Source organism: Hypanus sabinus, chromosome 23, assembly GCF_030144855.1.
Source record: "Hypanus sabinus isolate sHypSab1 chromosome 23, sHypSab1.hap1, whole genome shotgun sequence".
In the NCBI taxonomy this organism is placed as follows: Eukaryota; Metazoa; Chordata; class Chondrichthyes; order Myliobatiformes; family Dasyatidae; genus Hypanus; species Hypanus sabinus.
Window position 1 is genome coordinate 5,148,114 of NC_082728.1, and position 18,059 is coordinate 5,166,172.

The following is an 18,059-nucleotide window of genomic DNA, read 5'->3' on the forward strand; positions in this document are numbered from 1 at the left end:
CCCGGGCGCAGAAGGAAATGTCTGGTTGGAAGTTTGATCCAAAGTATGAATTTACACACTGGCTGAACACCCAGGCTGCGGTGGTCTTTCATTGATTCTGTTATGGATTTATTCAGCATGTCTGCAAGAAAATTAATCTCAGGGTTGTACATGGTGACATAGATGTACTTTGATATTAAAATTACCCTGAATTGAATTTTGAACTATCTTCAACTTAATTGTTAGGGTCTTTTTCCCACTCCTAGTGTATACTATGTGAGGACATAGCTTGAAGGTGAGAGGGGAAAGTTTAAAGAGATGTGTGGGTAAGTATTTCACACAGAGAATGATTTCAGATTTATTTATCATGCGTACATCGAAACATACCCTGTACAGAGAAATGCATCATTTGCACTAACGAGCAACACACCCGAGGGTGTGCTGGGGGCAGCCTGCAAGTGTCGCCACACGTTCCGGCGACAATGTACCATGCCCACAACGCTTGGCAGAACAGAACACAACGAGCAAGAAAACAAACCAACAACAGCGAAAGCGATCCCCGTTCTTCCTGCCCACCCTCACATAAACACAATCCTTGATCCCCAGGACAGGCCTCCTTGCCAGCAGCCTCCAGCAGGCACAGATTCAGGCCTCAACCAATTGCAGACGGCAGGTTTTGATCTCCCCAGCAAACTCGCAGAAAATCACAGACTCAGCTCTGGCCAACAGGCCTTGACTTTTAGATTTCTGATTCGGCCTTGGGCTTTGACCCCGGGATATGCTAATCATCAAATACTATTGGAGTATAAAAGTTGCAACTTGCTATTTGCTAGAGAATGAAATAGTAAGAATGTAGAAGACAATGGTATGTTAATGAAAGGTAGCTAAGAGATGTAGATTAGAAAGATTAAGTCAATGGGTAGAAACAATAGTGGCAGATGTATGTGTGATACGCAACTATAGACCGATTGCATATGCTAATGCAACTAAACCAGGAGATTGCTATAAAACATGCTATGTCCAAGGATCGGTGGGCAATCAGCGACTAGCTCAATGACTGCCTCAGCTTTGATTTGCAAATTAAAGTTTAACCCTTCTTGAAGAATCTTCTGTGTCTCCTAATCATTTCTGGGGCACGAGAAACCACGACAAAATTGGAGACCACGGCAGGACCGGAAAGAGACCCGTGGAAAGGAAACGGCAGATTGGGGACGCTTCCCAGTCCTGTAGGGACCCCCACAAGGCTAACAGAATAAAGGGTGCACCCAAGCAAAAGGTAAGCGCTTTTTGCGACAATTTGGACTAAGAATTCTGTTGGTTTTGGGGAGGTCTTGGAGTCTCAGAAGTGTGGAACCACTGCCGAAGGGTCTCTCCGGTCCAAAGAATCTGGCAGAATTGGGGGTTAACAGGAGGCTCAGAGGATTGATCAAGAGCACTGCAGTGAGGGTAAGTACAAATAAGTTAATAAGAAGTGAAGAAAAATTCCACGTGGTGTTGGTAAGTCCCTATGGATACCGCTTCGTATGAAACGAAGGTCTGAACGGGCAGGGAAAGGGAAAATAGAGGAAATCCCTGTGGATACCGCTTCGTATGAAACGAAGGTCTGAACGGGCAAGGAAAGGGAAAATAGAGAAAATCCCTGTGGATACCGCTTCATATAAAACGAAGGTCTGAACGGGCAGGGAAAGGAAAATAGAGAAAATCCTCGTGGATACCACCTTAAGAGATAAAGGTCTGAATAGATGAGGTGCAAAGAGAAAGTTCTGTGGGTACCGCTCTGAATAGAGGTCTGTACGGGCAGAACAGAATAGGAAACAAGGACAGTCCAATATATAGTTTAAAGTGCTGGTAGGTAGACAATAGACTAGGCATAGAATTACAGTAAATAATATTATCCAGTAAACGAACTGTGAATCTCTGAAATACCTTAAGAGAGAATAACATGACAGGTAAAGGAATGGCAGTAGAGATTCTGAGCAAAAAATTCCCGATAAATAAATATGAGATCACAAAAACTTCAGAAAAATGGGAAAAAAAGAACCAAAACCCTGGTCACAAAGTGGCCAAGAGAAGGAACGTTTGATATAAGTCTGTGCGAAGAAATGGAGGGACTAATTAAAAATTACAAACCAAAAGATAAATCTAAGAGGGCAAAAAAGAGAATGAGAAATGGAAGTGCTAAAACTCTTCAGAACGGAGGGAGAAAGGCTGAGGAGGACAGGTAGAATAATGATTACAAGCGAGGAAGACACTAAGGTGCTGGAGAAACAGCCTGTTAGAGAGAGAGGAGGGTACAGTGAGAAGCTGGCTTCAGCTCCGTACCCGGATGCAAAAGAAACAGAAAAGCCCCCTCCCTATGATGAGGAAGGAACCCCTAAGCAGTGCCCCCTGCTGACGGGAACAGTAAACATGCAGGGAGAAGTACAAGTTTGGGATAATGAGGAGCTATGGGCAGAGGGGACCAGTGAGGAAACAGGGGGAAAGAGAGGTAGAGAGATTGTGCTGGGGATGTAATCAGCCAGGTCACATGAGAAGAGATTGTCTGTTTACACCATGGCCTGACACACACCAGCAGGAACCGATAAGAAGGGAACTAAAGTTTAGCCAAGGACCGGCCCCCACAGGCCCAAGCAGACCTGTGAACCCCTATGCGAGGTATTAGGGGTGCCCCGAGAACTCGAGTGGGAAGGGACATTACCCAATGATAACAAGGGAGGCAGACGAGGAACCCATTGTTCAGGTTATGTTAGACGGGCAACTGACACCAATGATGATAGATACTGGAGCCACGTACACTTGCGTACAGCCACAGTATGCCCTTCATCTTCCCATGTCAGGAAAGTTTATTAAGATGGTAGGGTTCTCAGGGAAAACACAGTTGACACAGTGCACGGCTCCAGTGCAGTTGAGAATGGGAAATAAAGGAATTGTTTTGCCGGTGCTAGTATTTAAAGGAACTCCGATTAATTTGTTAGGCAGAGATGCCTCATTGAAACTGGAATTAAAATTAAAATGCACCAGAAATGGGCTGAGTGTGGAAAGAGCAGGGGCTCAATTGAAAGTGCGAGAAGACAAGAAGGCTAATGTCTTTTGGATAGGAGACATCGCAGATCGGATTCAGGAAACCTGGGAAAAATGGAAAAAGGGCGTGCAGGCTATATTACCCAGGGCTGTAATGCCCAAATCTGAGCTACATTGTACAGTGATTTTCGACGAGACTCAAAACAGGGAGTTAGAGGAGAAATGGCACCTGGAGGCATGTACCCAACAGCACCTAGAAGGGGAGGCTGTGATAATTGGAAAGCAAGGGGCAGCTTTACAAGTTAAGTGGAACACCTTTTTAGAAAAAATGGTACAGGATACTGAAGGCTGCGCCCCACGTAACGTTGTTGGTAAACAAGGGATATCAGTCTAAAGACTTAGGAGTGTTGAAACCGTAACAGTGTGGAGGAAAATCACGCCAGAGGTGTGGATATCAGAAGACAACAATTGTATTAAAATAATGGTAAGTGTAGATACGGTAGGGACGTTGAGAGAGGTCGAAATAACTCCCCAACCACACCTGCCCTTGCTGGGAAAGGAAAGAGGCCAGCAGAAAGATAGAAGGTTAGGTGAGTTGCCGTCTATTCTGTGGTCACAGCATGACACGGACGTAGGGAAAATAAAAACAGCTAGTCCGGTGGAAATAAGGTTGAAAAGGGGAGCAATTCCACCCAGGAGACCACAATACCCTCTAAGACAAGAAACAGAAGAGGGAATAGCATCGACAGTGCTGGGGTTGCTTGAAATAGGAGTGCTTAAAAGAACAAACAGTCCATGCAATACCCCGTTGCTGTCGGTCTTAAAAGCAGATAAATCTAAGTGGAGATTGGTGCATGATTTGCGAGCGGTAAATGATGTGGTAGAGGTCTGGCCAGCGGTAGTTCCCAACCCACACATGCTTTTGACTAATGTTCCACCAGAAGCAAGTTACTTTTCAGTGATTGATTTGTGTTCGGCTTTCTTCAGCATTCCTCTAGCCCAGGGGTCAGCAACCTTTACCACTGAAAGAGCCACTTGGACCCGTTTCCCACAGAAAAGAAAACACTGGGAGCCGCAAAACCCGTTTGACATTTAAAATGAAATAACACTGCATACAACGTTTTTTTTGCCTTTATGCTATGTATAAACAAACTATAATGTGTTGCATTTATGAAATTGATGAACTCCTGCAGAGAAAACAAAATTACATTTCTGCATGCAACAAAAACATTTTGAACTCCGAAAAAAAGACGTTGGGTTGAAAGTTACTTTTAAGTAAAATACTCAATGTCTATTTGAGTCCTTCTTGTATTTATGAAAAACGCCGAACTTAAATTTTCCGCCAGCAGCAAACCAAAAATAACATCAGCCAGCTGTCAGCCTGAAAAATAAAAGGACTATTTCACTGAACAATGAAAAAATATGAATACACATAAAATAATAGGCAATTAAAATATTTATCATACTTGGTTAATGGGATTTCTGCTCCTGGACCTCAGCGCACAGCGTCTGCACATCAGGGCTGTATGACGTCACCTTCATCTTTACACAGGATCGCAAGCTGTCATCTGTGAGGCATGCGCGATGTTTGTTTTTAATAAAGTTCATGTTGGAGAACACCTGCTCACATACATATGTGGATCCAAAGATCGACAGGACTCAAAGCGCATACTTTTTAATGTTTACATAAATGTCGGGCATAGCATTCCATGTTTCGAACACAAGTTTGTCCGGTTTTAGAAGGTTTTCAATATCACTCCATTTGTGTTTCTGAGCAAGAACGGGCAACATCTTCAAGGTCTGCTGTCAAGCGTCTAAACTTGGACACCCATATGTCTTTGTCGGCTATGTCGGCCAGTTCCATCTCAAGATCAGGTTGACTCACACCTGCCAATGCAGTCGTATTCAGTAGGGAAGGATCGATGCTTAAGGGAGTGACCGGGAAGGATAATGTGTTTTTTTCCTCTCTGAACTCACAGAAGCGTTTCCCAAACGATGTTTGCATTGCGATGATTGCAGAATGTAAATACTCCGAAATTATCATGTCGTGACCTTGTTTGAACTCTCTCAAATTGGGGAAGTGAGACAAAGTGCCTTTCTGTAAATCTCTGGCAAGCACTGTCAACTTGCGCTCGAATGCCAAAACATCCTCCAACATGTGTAGGGCTGTACGTCCTTACCCCTGAAGAGCTGTGTTCAGCGTGTTCAGGTGCGCTGTCATGTCTACCATGAAGTGTAGCTTTTCCAGCCACTCTGGCTGTTCCAGCTCAGGAAAGGTGAGCCCTTTGCTGCCCAGGAAAGTTTTCACTTCTTCCAGACACGCGACAAAGCGTTTCAGCACCTTCCGTCTGGACAGCCAGCGATAAAAACACGTCGTAGCGGTGTCAGTAAACTGCAGTCAAAGATAGCTTTATTCGAACTAAACAGCCTTGCTTTTAAGCCTCTCTCAACCCAGCCCCCATGGACGCAGATGCTGCAAAAGACGCGTACTCACAAACCCCCGTAGGCTATCTCCCTTAGCCGGAATGCTGGCTAATTGTGAGCCGTTTCGGATGTCGCCACACTTAGATTGTACAAGATCACCATAATCTTCAAATTTAGAATTACATTTCAAAAGCTAACAAACTAACATAAAATACATTTTAATTAAATACTGACCAATTATTTCCCAAAGCCACAGGGAGCCGCAGCACAGAGGTGAAAGAGCCACAAATGGCTCGGGAGCCGCAGGTTGCCGACCCCCGCTCTAGCCGATCAGTGTCAGTATCTGTTTGCATTTACTTACAGAGGTGCTCAGTATACCTATACCAGAATGCCGCAAGGGTTTAAACATTCACCACACTTTTTTAATCAGGTGTTGAAGGCAGACCTAGAGGGCATACCGTTGGAAAGTACATTGTTACAGTATGTGGATGACCTGTTGATTTGCTCCCACAGCGAGGAACAGTGTGAGCAGGACACTATGGCTCTGTTAGAGAAGCTGGCGCACGGAGGACATAAAGTATCCAAAAAGAAACTGCAATTTTGCACGCAGCAAGTGGAATACTTAGACAGGGTAATATCCAAGGGAGTGAAGGCGATAGCACCAGATCAGATTGAGGCAATAACTAAGGCCCCCAAACCCCAGACTGTAGGGCAGATGATGATGTTTTTTCGGAATGGCAGGGTACAGCTCAGATTGGATCGGAGAATATGCTGAGATTGTGGCACCTTTGAGAAAGATAATGAAAGAAGCAGGACATAAAATTTGAAGAACGGCTTACAGTGGAATGGAGAGGCGGAGATAGCTTTCAATACTATTAAGCAGGAATTGCAGTCAGCACCAGCATTAGCTTTGCCTGACTACGAGAAGGTTTTTCATTTGTATGTATCCAACCGACAGGAGGGTTATGTCACAGCGGTTCTAACACAAGAGACAGGCACAGGAAAAACAAAACAGCCGATAGCATACTACAGTACGAGACTAGATGAGGTGGCTCAGGGGTATCCACTCTGTTATCAGGGATTGGCGGCGCTGTACTATGCATATGAAAAGGCATCATCTGTAACCCTGGGCTATCCTGTGTCTCTGTACACACACCACAAAGTAGCAGAATTGCTGGAAAGAGGGAAATTTGTGCAGACGCCAGCCAGGATACCAGCGTATCAGATGCTATTGACATTTCCAGATATAACTATACAGAGATGCACTACCAGTAATATAGCCGATTTTGTCCCTTTGGGCTATGAAGGAGAACCCCATGATTGTGTAGGGATGACGGTGGCATTTGCCAAATTGAGAGCAGATTTACGGTCAGAACCACTAGAGGATGCAGATAAAAAGGTTCTGTTTGTAGATGGCTCTTGTTATAGGGACTATGATGGAAACCATGCAGGATTCTCAGTAGTGCAGCAGGATCAGTCGAGCTATAAGATTATTAGGATGGAGTCCAGTCCCCAACCGTGTTCCGCCCAACTAGCGGAAATCAAAGCCCTGACAGCTGCGTGTGAAATGATGGAAAGTGAGAAAGTAGACATCTATACTAATTCGGCATATGCCCATGGAGTGTGCCATTTGTTCGGGGCAGTGTGGAAGCAGAGAGGTTTTTAAAAAAGTAATGGAGATCCCATACAACATTGTCAGCAAATTCTAGACTTAATAAAAGCCATAATGAAACCTAAAGCATTGGCTATAGTAAAATGCCAGGCACATAGAAAGGGAAATGATGTAATAACAAAGGGAAATCAAGCTGCGGACGAGGCAGCCAGAAAAGCGTCTGGGTGTACATCAGCTGTCATTGCCCCCCAGGTAAACCTAACTCCAGAACCTGAGGTAGAGTACCTGATTGAAATACAAGGTAAGGCATCTTTGGCAGAACAGATAATGTGGAGAAAAAGTGGGGCCAAGCAGAACCCGGAAGGCTTGTGGAGCATGGAAGACGGTTTGTTGGTAGTGCCCACCCCTCTACTGACGACTCTGATTTCAGAAGCGCATGGGATGGACCATTGTGCAAGGGGGGAAGTGATAAAGAAAATAAAGAAGGATGGTTTTTGGTCACCTTATTTACAGGCTTCAGTGGACTTTGCCTTGTCACAGTGCGAGGTGTGTGCACAGAATAATGTTCGGAAGGGAATTACAACCCCAATAGGTCACATTCCTGTACCTGAAGGACCATTTAAACATCTAGTGATCTACGTAGACATGTGTAAAGGGGGTTTCTTTTTTTTTGTGTTGGGAAAAGGTTTCCTTTTGTTAACTAGCAGGAATGCTAATTTACTGATAACGAGAATGGTATTCCTTTGTAAACCAAATGGGGATTAATGTTCTTTCTTCTGAGTCTGTAAACTTTTGTTGACGGGCTTTTGGGCAGATCGGCGCAAGGGGGTCGAGAGAGAGGACGCAATGCTCTAAGCTGGGCGAGGATCGGACCCCAAAAGGGGGTCCGAAGCCGGGAGATTCTCCGAGGGGGGGGGGGATGAAGCTAGATGTGCTTGGTTGACCACTCGGAGGGTCCTGAGCTGTTTGGAGAGTCGAGGAGTTCGGAGGGTCCTGAGCTGCGAGTCGAGGAGTTCGGAGGGGATCGAATGGTGGCCAGAAGACTTCAGTAATTGAGCTCCTACGGTTGTGCACGAAGTGGTTTGGACTTTGATAAGTTTGGCGCCTTTTCTTTAATTTTCTCTTCATATATACTGTATCGTTATTAATCACTTAGTTATAGTAACCTTTATAAATTGTACTCATTTAATCGCATATGGTGTACTGTCTGGTTTTGGGCGAGGCGGGGACATCACACAGCATCCACACCAGCTGATTACCCAGTTTGGCGGGACCGAAGGCTGCTCCCCCTAGACGAGAACGAGCTGAGCAAGCCTGAGGCGACCCAGGGAGTTACATTGTGGGGTGCTCGTCTGGGGTTGATTTCTGTGGAAGCTGTGTGATCACCCTCTTTAAATTGTGTCTGCGGCGAAGAGCTGGTGTGCCTTTGTGGGTGTGCGATTGCTGGTTATCGCTGTGTGTGTGTTGGGTGGGGTGGTTGCTGTTGGTAGCAATTGTCGTTGTTCGAGTTCCGACTAGTGCTGACGAAATGGTGGTGGGACCATGGGCTGTCCGTACTGTTTGGAGATTGAGGAGTGACAGGTTGGGATGTTTCAGCAGTGGTGAGCTCCGTCCGGTTATTGGAATAATGTCCAGCCCTAAAGGGGCGGAGCGGACCTCTCAGTTGTTGGGTGAGTGGCAGTGCTTGGCTGAGGAAAAGCGACAGGGACGGGTTGAAAGTTTGAGTAGGCGGGCTGGTGACTTTGTTAGAACTGTCAGGCGCAATTACCTCGAAGTGACCGCTGCCAGTTCTGGGAAAGTGTGGGAAAATGCGTGTGGTTCGACTGGAAGTCAAATGCCGCAGCTGGGGGGCTTATTATATCTGTGGCAGGAGATTGGTGGGAAGTTTTTAGGGTATCCCTTTTTGCCTAGGGGGGCAGATAAATTGCTCGTGGTGCCAAGGGGATCTGTCAAGGGGATCAGTTGTTCCGTTGATTCGAGAGGTGTCGGGAAACTTAGAGGAGGCCCAGTGGGGGAACGGCTTGGGGTCTCTGGGGGAGCATGTTCCCAGCAATGTACCAAGGAACTCCCGAAAGGAACAGACCCTATTCCTGAAGGCTTAGAGGGGCCATGCGCACAGGTGTTGTTACGGATGGATGGAAGTCAAGTTAAAGCCATCCTCGGCACCGGGGCGCCAGTGAAGTTGCTGTACAGTTTGTTTCATAACCGTTATTGGAAGCATTTACCCTTGACAACATTGAGGACACTGGAGATTCCAGTGCCAGTACCAGTGCCAGTGATTATCCAGACGACGGTTGTTGGTCAGTGAAAATGGAGTTCTTAGAGGCAAATGTGGAGGAGACTGAGGTTCATGAATCGTTAATGCTGATGTGTCCGGACCCTGTTGAGACGGGCAGCGTTTCGAGAAAGAACCAATATCCTGCTGGTGAGCTTGGGGGCCTACTCGGAGGAGGTGGGTGAGCGCTGTTTGGAGGCATTGTTGATGCACCCAGGGTTTCGAGCTGCTTGTGCGGACGTGTGTAGCAGCATTGGGCTGATACCGAATTCAAACAAGAGCCAGTGGTGGTACGGCCTGGGGGAAGTATCTGAGGGTGAGACCCTCTTCGTGGACGCTGCGAAATACCACAAGGGAGGGGAGTTGACTGCTGAAGACACCTCAGAGAGAGAGAGAGGTTGCGGCGACTGGCCCCTACAGCCATGGAAGATGTAGGCAGCGTGTGTATGGATTATATTGCGTTGAAGAGGCGCACTGTCAGTGACCAGAATATGGCCCTGAGGGCCAGAGAGGCGATGGCCTGTCTGAGTGGTGTGAAGTGGTTTAAGGTGCTGGATCTGAGGAGTGGATGTTGCCAGATCCCGATGAGTGGGGCCAACAAGGAGAAGACGGCCGTTATAAATTCCCTAGGAGTCTTCGGGTCCGAAAAGATGCCACAGGGCATATCTGGAGCCCTTGCAACCTTCCTGCTGGGCAGGTGGAAGACCATAGGGGATGTGGAGGCGTTTGGTTTTGGTGTATGTGGATGATCTCTTGGTATTTGGATTTGCCTCAGGAGAATATGAAGTGAGGTCGTTGCAGTAGCAGCTGAGAACTACCGAGTTAAAGTGTTTTCGGGACACGTGCCAGGGCTGGCGAAGGTCGCAGCTCGTGAGAGACTGTCTCTACGGAATCAAGTTTGAAATGAAGACGGAGAGACTGGAGAAAGTGATCTGGAACCATTCGGAAGACTTACAAGTTGGAGAGAATGAAGAAAGTTGTCTGACTGAGGGTAATAGCAAACTGAGAACCCGGAGAGGGGAGTTTGCAGAGGTGAAGAAATTACAGACGAATCTCAGAAGAGAGAAGCGGAAGCTTGAAGGGAACCTGAAGATGACCATCGACAGTTCAAATGAAGTGCAAAACCTGAAAGTTGATCTGGAAGAAGTCATGAGGAAGAAAAAGCTGGAGAGAAGTGCAGTGAATACTGAACAGGAGGCTGAAGAGACTGCGGGAGCAGTGCAGGCCACGTGTTTCCGTTTGGAGAAGATCAAACAGCAGCTACCGATCACAGGAATGAGGAAGAATACAGATTCGATGGATGATGTGCTGGATGTGTGGTACATGCTGCCTTTTGCTGACTTTCCCTCGATTGAGGAAGAGACCTTTGGCCCTTCTCCCATTGAGTCAGGTGTAGCGGGGAGGGTTAGCTGTGTGCAGTGTGGGGCATGAGTGAGAGGTTGAGAGAGGAGTTGGTAGTGGGCCCAAGGTATCCCCAGTTGTGTCCCAGCCTGAAGGGTTTAGGTGAGGGGGTACGGAGGCCTCAGAAGGGTTAGGGAACTCCCAGATAGTTGGCCTAAGTAGCGCCTGAGGAACAGGGCGTGAGGGTTACTGTGTGGGGAGGAGATGTCACTGTTTGTGCTTGGGTTACGGTGTGTTGGCAGGAAAGGTGACGAGTTATTTAGTAGTCATGAGGACATGACTTTTATTTGGTGGAGGAAGTGTGTAAAGGGGGTTTCTTTTTTTCTTTGTTACTGTTGGGAAAGGGTTTCCTTTTGTTAACTAGCAGGAATGCTAATTTACTGATAACGAGAATGGTATTCCTTTGTAAACCAAATGGGGATTAATGTTCTTTCTTCTGAGTCTGTAAACTTTTGTTGATGGGCTTTTGGGCAGATCGGCGCAAGGGGGTCGAGAGAGAGGACGCAATGCTCTAAGCTGGGCGAGGATCGGACCCCAAAGGGGGGTCCGAGGCCGGGAGATTCTCCGAGGAGGGAGGGGGGGATGAAGCTAGATGTGCTTGGTTGACCACTCGGAGGGTCCTGAGCTGTTTGGAGAGTCGAGGAGTTCGGAGGGTCCTGAGCTGCGAGTCGAGGAGTTCGGAGGGGATCGAATGGTGGCCAGAAGACTTCAGTAATTGTGCTCCAACGGTTGTGCACGAAGTGGTTTGGACTTTGATAAGTTTGGCGCCTTTTCTTTAATTTTCTCTTCATATATACTGTATCGTTATTAATCACTTAGTTATAGTAACCTTTATAAATTGTACTCATTTAATCGCATATGGTGTACTGTCTGGTTTTGGGCGAGGCGGGGACATCACACAGCACCCACACCAGCTGATTACCCAGTTTGGCGGGGCCGAAGGCTGCTCCCCCTAGACGAGAATGAGCTGAGCGAGCCTGAGGCGACCCAGGGAGTTACACGTGATAAAGACAGTGAGAGGGAAAAGATACATGCTGGTAGTAATTGATCGATTTAGCAGATGGGTGGAGGCGGTACCTTCAAGAGATCAAGGGGCAAAGACAGTGGTAAAATTTCTGACAAATTAAGTGATCCCAAGATTTGGAATACCTACAGAAGTTAGCTCAGACAATGGTTCAGCTTTTATCCAGAAAGTGGTCAAACTGGTACTACAGGCGCTGAGGATAAAGCAAAGATTTGAATGTGTATACCACCCTCAGTCGCAGGGCATGGTAGAGAGAATTAATGGAACCCTGAAAGCCAAACTAAACAAAATTTGTGCAGACACTAAACTTAATTGGGTCGATGCTTTACCGTTAGCGTTGATGAGTTACCGCATGCAAACTAATCGAATCACATGCCTGACGCCGCATGAGATGCTCACTGGGAGGCCCATGCCAGTGCCCCAGCGAAGAGGGCCGTATAAGGGACCTAGTTTGGAACAATTGGAAATAGAAATGAAACAATACATGCAGCAGCTAACTGTGATACATAGGTCTATTTAGGCACAGGAAAAACCGAAAGAGCTGGAGACCGTACAAGGGGAAGGACCGATCAAACCAGGAGACCAGGTTTACGTGTGAGTTTTTCAGAGAAAGTGAAATGAGCCGAGAAGGGAAGGGTCCTTTACGGTGACCAAGGCGTCACCCACCGCAGTTCAGATAGAAGGACGCTCCACCTGGTACCATCTGAACCATTGCACGAGGGCAGTCCCGCAAGGGCAATCAGGTGAGGTGTCCGAGGTAAGTGATGCGGAAGAGCAGTTAGCGGGAGACAGACAGGAGGAACAAGAAGCTGACACTGCACCGCCGGAGTTTGATCAATTAGTAAGGGAAATTTTTGATTCTGAGGACGGGCCCGAAGACCCCCAGGATGTGGTGGTGGACAGTAGGGCTTCTTCAGATAATGGGGATGAGCTGGGAACGACCAATCGTGCCCTGGGGACAAAGCACCCACAAACTCCAGTGCAGACTTGGGAACCGTTAGTGTGGCAGATATGGAATGGGAATGGTAACCTGCAGAAAGGAAGTAAGAGGAGCACAACACTTACCTCCTCGCCATGGTTAAAGACACGGACTAATCAGTGGTATCAATGGGCAACTTACACGGCAGGAATGATGAAGAGACAGAATTGCTACCTGTGCTCAAGGGAAAGCCCCACTCAGCATGTAGTCCCCATGCCTTATAACTCCTCCACTTGCACGCAGTGGCGAAGAGAGCACAGGGAACAATGCGAACGACAGTGTCCAGGTCCGGTTAGGGCTTGTTTCATGAGGATTTGCGTTAAAGCAGATCCCTGCTATCCCTGAGCTTAAGTTACCACTCAATGCACTTTAGTAAACTATTTAAGAACTTTTTAAAAGCTATTTATTAATGCTTTTTGGGAGGGTGATTTTAGATGCATATCATATTTATACTGAGTTAAATACTGTATGTAATTAGTTTTGCTACAATAAGTGTATGGGACACTGGAAAAATGTTGAATTTCCCCTTGGGGATGAATAAAGTATCTATCTATCTGTCTATCTATCTATCTATCAAAACTGTCTGAACAATGCACCAATGTGCCCCTATTGGTGTGTGCTATATCAGGCTTCCTCGCAGTTTGATCAAAGCAAGCTTGCCTCTGAATGCAATTACAGCAGACCATGGGCTATAAGTAAAAGAAGCCAGACACCTACACTGCAACAGCTTATAATGCAGGACCATCTGAATTATGAATGTTTCATGCGGGTGGGCACTCACCTGGTCGGCCACTTCCGAGGCAACTGCACTCAGACGTGGGATGTAACCTCAGGTAAAAGACACTTGACGGGTTCCCCTCCTCCCGAGGGTGCAATGGACTCTCAGACTATCCCATTAGCAGACATTTGGTGGCTGTGTGGACAGGAAGGAGGTCTGAGATCTACGCTCCCCCTCAGGTGGGAAGGAACGTGTACGAGTGTCATGCTGCTTCAGGAAGTTATAATGTCCCCTGAAGTACAGTCCAATGCTAACTTCCCTGAGCAGCGGACTCTGCTACGGCAGAAGAGAAAATATGACCCGGACCCGACAATCCGGATTGACAGTACAGGGCAGCCGAGAGGTATACCTAACGAATTCAAGGCACGAAATGAGATTGCTGCAGGCTGGGAAGCTATCATACCTGTGATAGGGGTAAGCAAAAATGTTGAATGGATAAACTATGTATACTATAATCAGCAGAGATTCATCAAATATACCGATGATGCACTGGAGGCCTTAGGGCAACAGCTGGATGCAACTAGCAGGATGGCGTGGCAAAACAGACAGGTACTGGATTGGCTTTTGGCAGAAAAAGGGGGTGTGTGTGTAATGTTTGGAGAACAATGCTGCACTTTCATACCAAACAATACTAGCACAGAAGGGTCTTTCACCAGAGCAATGAATAAATTAAAGAATCTGCGGACGGAGGTCAAACAGAATGCAGGGTTTGGACATAAGTTCTTTGATTGGTTGGAAAATAGACTCGGAGGATGGGGAGCATGGCTGACTAAAATGGCAATAACTGTCAGTATTGTATTGTTGAGCTGTGCGCTTGTGCTGTGCTGTTTTCTTCCTTGTCTCAAATCTCTTATAGTGCGTGATGCAACCAAACAATTTCCGATGCTCGTGGCAATTACTGAAGCAAGCTTAGTGGAGAAAGAAACACCGAAAATGTATCGTTACAGCCTACAACACCTGCAGGATGAACAAGAGCAAAACGACAGTGTGGGAGGAGATTGTAAGGGCTTCTGAGTCTTTTTCCCTGTCTCAGGTACAGAGGGACAGGTTTTTGGCTCAGCGGCCCAGGGTAACACAGAGAGAATACTTTGAGGTCTTGACGCAGAAAATTATAGTTTACCCAAGATTTGGGAATAAATGCTTGAGTTTATTGGGGCTTTTATGCGCAGACTCTCAGTCTTTTCTCTGTGTGAGACCCTCTGGGTCTCAAAGGGGGGATATATTGGAGTATAAAAGTTGCAACTTGCTATTTGCTAGAGAATGAAATATTAAGAATGTAGAAGACAATGGTGTGTTAATGAAAGGTAGCTAAGAGATGTCGATTAGAAAATCTGAGTTTGCTATTTGCTATGCATGTACCCAATTTAGTAGGAGAATGAAATATTAAGAATGTAGAAGACAATGGTGGGTTAATGAGAGGTAGCTAAGAGATGTAGATTAGAACATGATTAAGTCAATGGGTAGAAACAATAGTGGCGGATGTACGTGTGATACGCAACTGTAGACCGATTGCATATGCTAATGCAACTAAACCAGGAGATTGCTATAAAAAATGCTATGTCCAAAGATCGGTGGGCAATCAGCGACTAGCTCAATGATTGCCTCAGCTTTGATTTGCAAATTAAAGTTTAACCCTTCTTGAAGAATCTTCTGCATCTCCTAATTATTTGTAGGGCACGAGAAACCACGACAATACTAGGCATTAATGTCCAGCCTCGCTGATGACTGGCTCCTGAACAGGAAGGCTGAAAGTCTGGATTCACTGATTTGCGAACCCGGGGGTCATCGCAACTCGTGCATCCTGCTCGCATGGAACTCTTAATCGGAAACCCACCAACAACAAGCTGAAATGTTTTCCTGGCTTGGGGGCAGGGGCAGGGGGGGGGCAACCCAACATCCAATTTCGAACCACAGAGGTCCCACGTCTGTGTCACTGGCCTTTGATCTCGGAATGGAAACTTAAGACACTGTCCTGACCAGAAACTTGCATTCATAAATCAGGTTAAGATCAGGCACGGCTCCTGGACTCCTCAGGTTTCAGCAAAGAGCTTTCCTGACATTCCATTCTCTTTTATTTTATTTAGAGACACAAGACGGAACAGGCCCTCCAGCAACCATGGAGCGTAGCGGTCAGCGGGACATTATTACAACGTGGGGCGTCAGAGTTCAGAATTAAATTCCAGCATCCCCTGTAAGGAAACTGTATATCCTCACCGCGGAATGTGTGGGTTTTCTCCAGGGCCCCCCGGTTTCCTCCCACAGTCTAAAGACATACTGGGTAGGTTAATGGGTCATTGTAAATCATCCTATTAGTCGGCTAGGGTTAAATCGGGGTTGTTGGGGTTTACAGGCTGATGCAGCTCGAAGGGCCAGAAGGGGCCAACTCCATGCTGGGTCAATTAATAAAACAAAATAACCCCCCCCCCCACCCCAGTTTTATCCCAGCCTGATCACAGGTCAATTCACAATGACCTATTAACCAGTACGTCTCTGGGAGGTGGGTGGAAGGACACCCACATGGTCACGGGGCGAAGGTACAAACTTGTTATAGATGGCAATGGAACTGAGCTCTAAACTCAGGAGTGGCTCAGAGCAGAATGCCGTGCTTACCACGACATTACCGTAACACCAAACAGCTCAGATGAAACTGCACTGATCAAGCTGGAATGAACCGACACATTTCACACTAACCAGACTGGTTTTTACAACTGCTGTGTACCGTTTGGCTTGGTACTCAGAAATACAGTAACAAACTACAACAGATTCAGAGTGGATCCAATTATAAGCATTTTTTATTACTTGCAAGGGAAGAGCTACCTTCACGTATTAAATCATTTGGAAAGAAGCCTCAATCTTACAACTCAAAACAGACCATTTGATACATTTAAAAAGTCCGGTAATTCACCAACTTATCTGTATCCTTGGCATTTGTTCTTTAATCCGTCCATTCGTCTTTTGAGGCTTCGCCCCTCACGTCAGCTGAGTTCTGTTTTTCTCTGTTGTCAAAACATGACCTGCCATAAATCACCCCCCCCCCCCCCCCCGGTATAAAACACACACAGACTTCTTGTAAGCCTCCCATCCAAACAAACCAATAAGCCAGCAAAGCACTCTGGGATCACACACATTCCATCTTGTCACATTACCTTTTTACAAAAGTTATAAATTCATCAGTTCAGGAAGGGTTTCGGGGGTATTCCTGCAGAACATCTGGGAAGTTTCAATGTTATTCAGATTTTTTATTCTTCCAAATGTATTTAATTACTTGAATTTAAAATTTCCCAGTTGCTACATAGTCATTTAAAATTGTTTAATGTTTAATGTCATTTCCAGTACACAAGTGTTAAAGGGAATGAAATTATTGTTACTCTGGATTCAATGCTGCACAAAAAAGAGCACAATAAGATGAAGACATAATAATAAAAAATACAAAAGATGGTGGTAATTTCAGGGCATTGCTCGGAGCTGCCCAGTTTTCATTCTCCTAACATCCTGGGTACTTGTGCATACAGTAGTTTCTTGTGGAAGTATCTCAAAGGGCTGCATTGATGTGAAAGGACGGGTGCCAGGCAGGAGAAGGAGGAAACATTGTAACCAGTTAAAGTTGACAATACGTAATGCTTTCAGGCTTTCACTCAATGCATGGGATTAACTTAAGAACCATTAAAAGTCTTCCAAATGAACGTCAGGGTTACTTGGCTGTGAATGTCTTGCTTTCAAAGAACATGTCAGCACTCCATTTGTTGCTAACCTTCTATAAAGAATGCTTTCTTTCTCAGAATAATATATGTTCCTAATCAAACAAAGTTTCCTGTCTGAGTTATTTTGATGAGAAGAAAAATCAGAGCACGGCCATACAGAACCAGGGCCTTCAGCCCATCTAGTCCATGCAAACTGTTATGTACTTCCCTCAATTGTTGAAATCTAACCCACAATCACCATTTCTGCTGGCAGCTTCCTTTAGACCAGTTTCCAAAGAAGAACATGAATACAGCTAACAGCATTTACAGGAAAAGAACAGGAAAGTTGGTAGTTTCCAAATCAGAATCAGTTTTAATATCACCAGCATATGTCCTGAAATATGTTGATTGAGGCAGCAGTACATTGCAATAAGGTATATAGAGTACTGTGAAAAAGTCTGAAACAGCCTAGATTTTTTAAATAAGTTTTATTTTAGTTGCTTATTGTTTGTCTTCTGCATTAGTGTGGACATGCAAAAGAGCAAATTTTAGATTTCCAACCATCCATTTCCCAAAAAATTAAATGTTAGATAATTTTTTGCATTTTGTTAAAGAAAGTGACATATTAAGTAACAGACCACTTTACAACTACAAACGATTATTTTGTAGGTATATAACCCAGTTCGTGATTAAACAAAGATAACAAACAGGATGCTAATGATATAATAAGTTGAATGAGCTAAACTGATTCACTGGAACAGAAACAGGTGCAGAAGGAATCAAACTGGGTGAAAGACAACCAAATTAAAAGTTGTGGGTGTGGCAGATGTGACAGTTTAACCGTGGCAAGAGTGAGCATAGTAACGAGATACAAGGTGGTCATCCT

At 45.7% G+C, this 18,059-nt stretch overlaps 1 protein-coding gene across 2 annotated transcripts in view; it reads left to right on the plus strand.

The window, feature by feature from the left end:
* The window catches only part of LOC132379896 (syncytin-A-like), a 19,082-nt gene extending 2,580 nt beyond the window's left edge, over positions 1 to 16,502 (plus strand). The window contains exon 2 of one of the 2 annotated variants that reach the window (XR_009507562.1): positions 15,578 to 16,502. Coding sequence is in view for 1 of the 2 variants with exons in the window: in XM_059948203.1 (XP_059804186.1) it covers positions 13,314 to 14,507 (1,194 nt within the window). In the remaining variant the exon portion in view is untranslated. Of the gene's footprint in view, positions 1 to 12,246; positions 15,321 to 15,577 lie in introns of those variants that run through there. The other variant, XM_059948203.1, reaches the window with a different exon arrangement.
* The last annotated feature ends 1,557 nt before the right edge of the window (positions 16,503 to 18,059 follow it).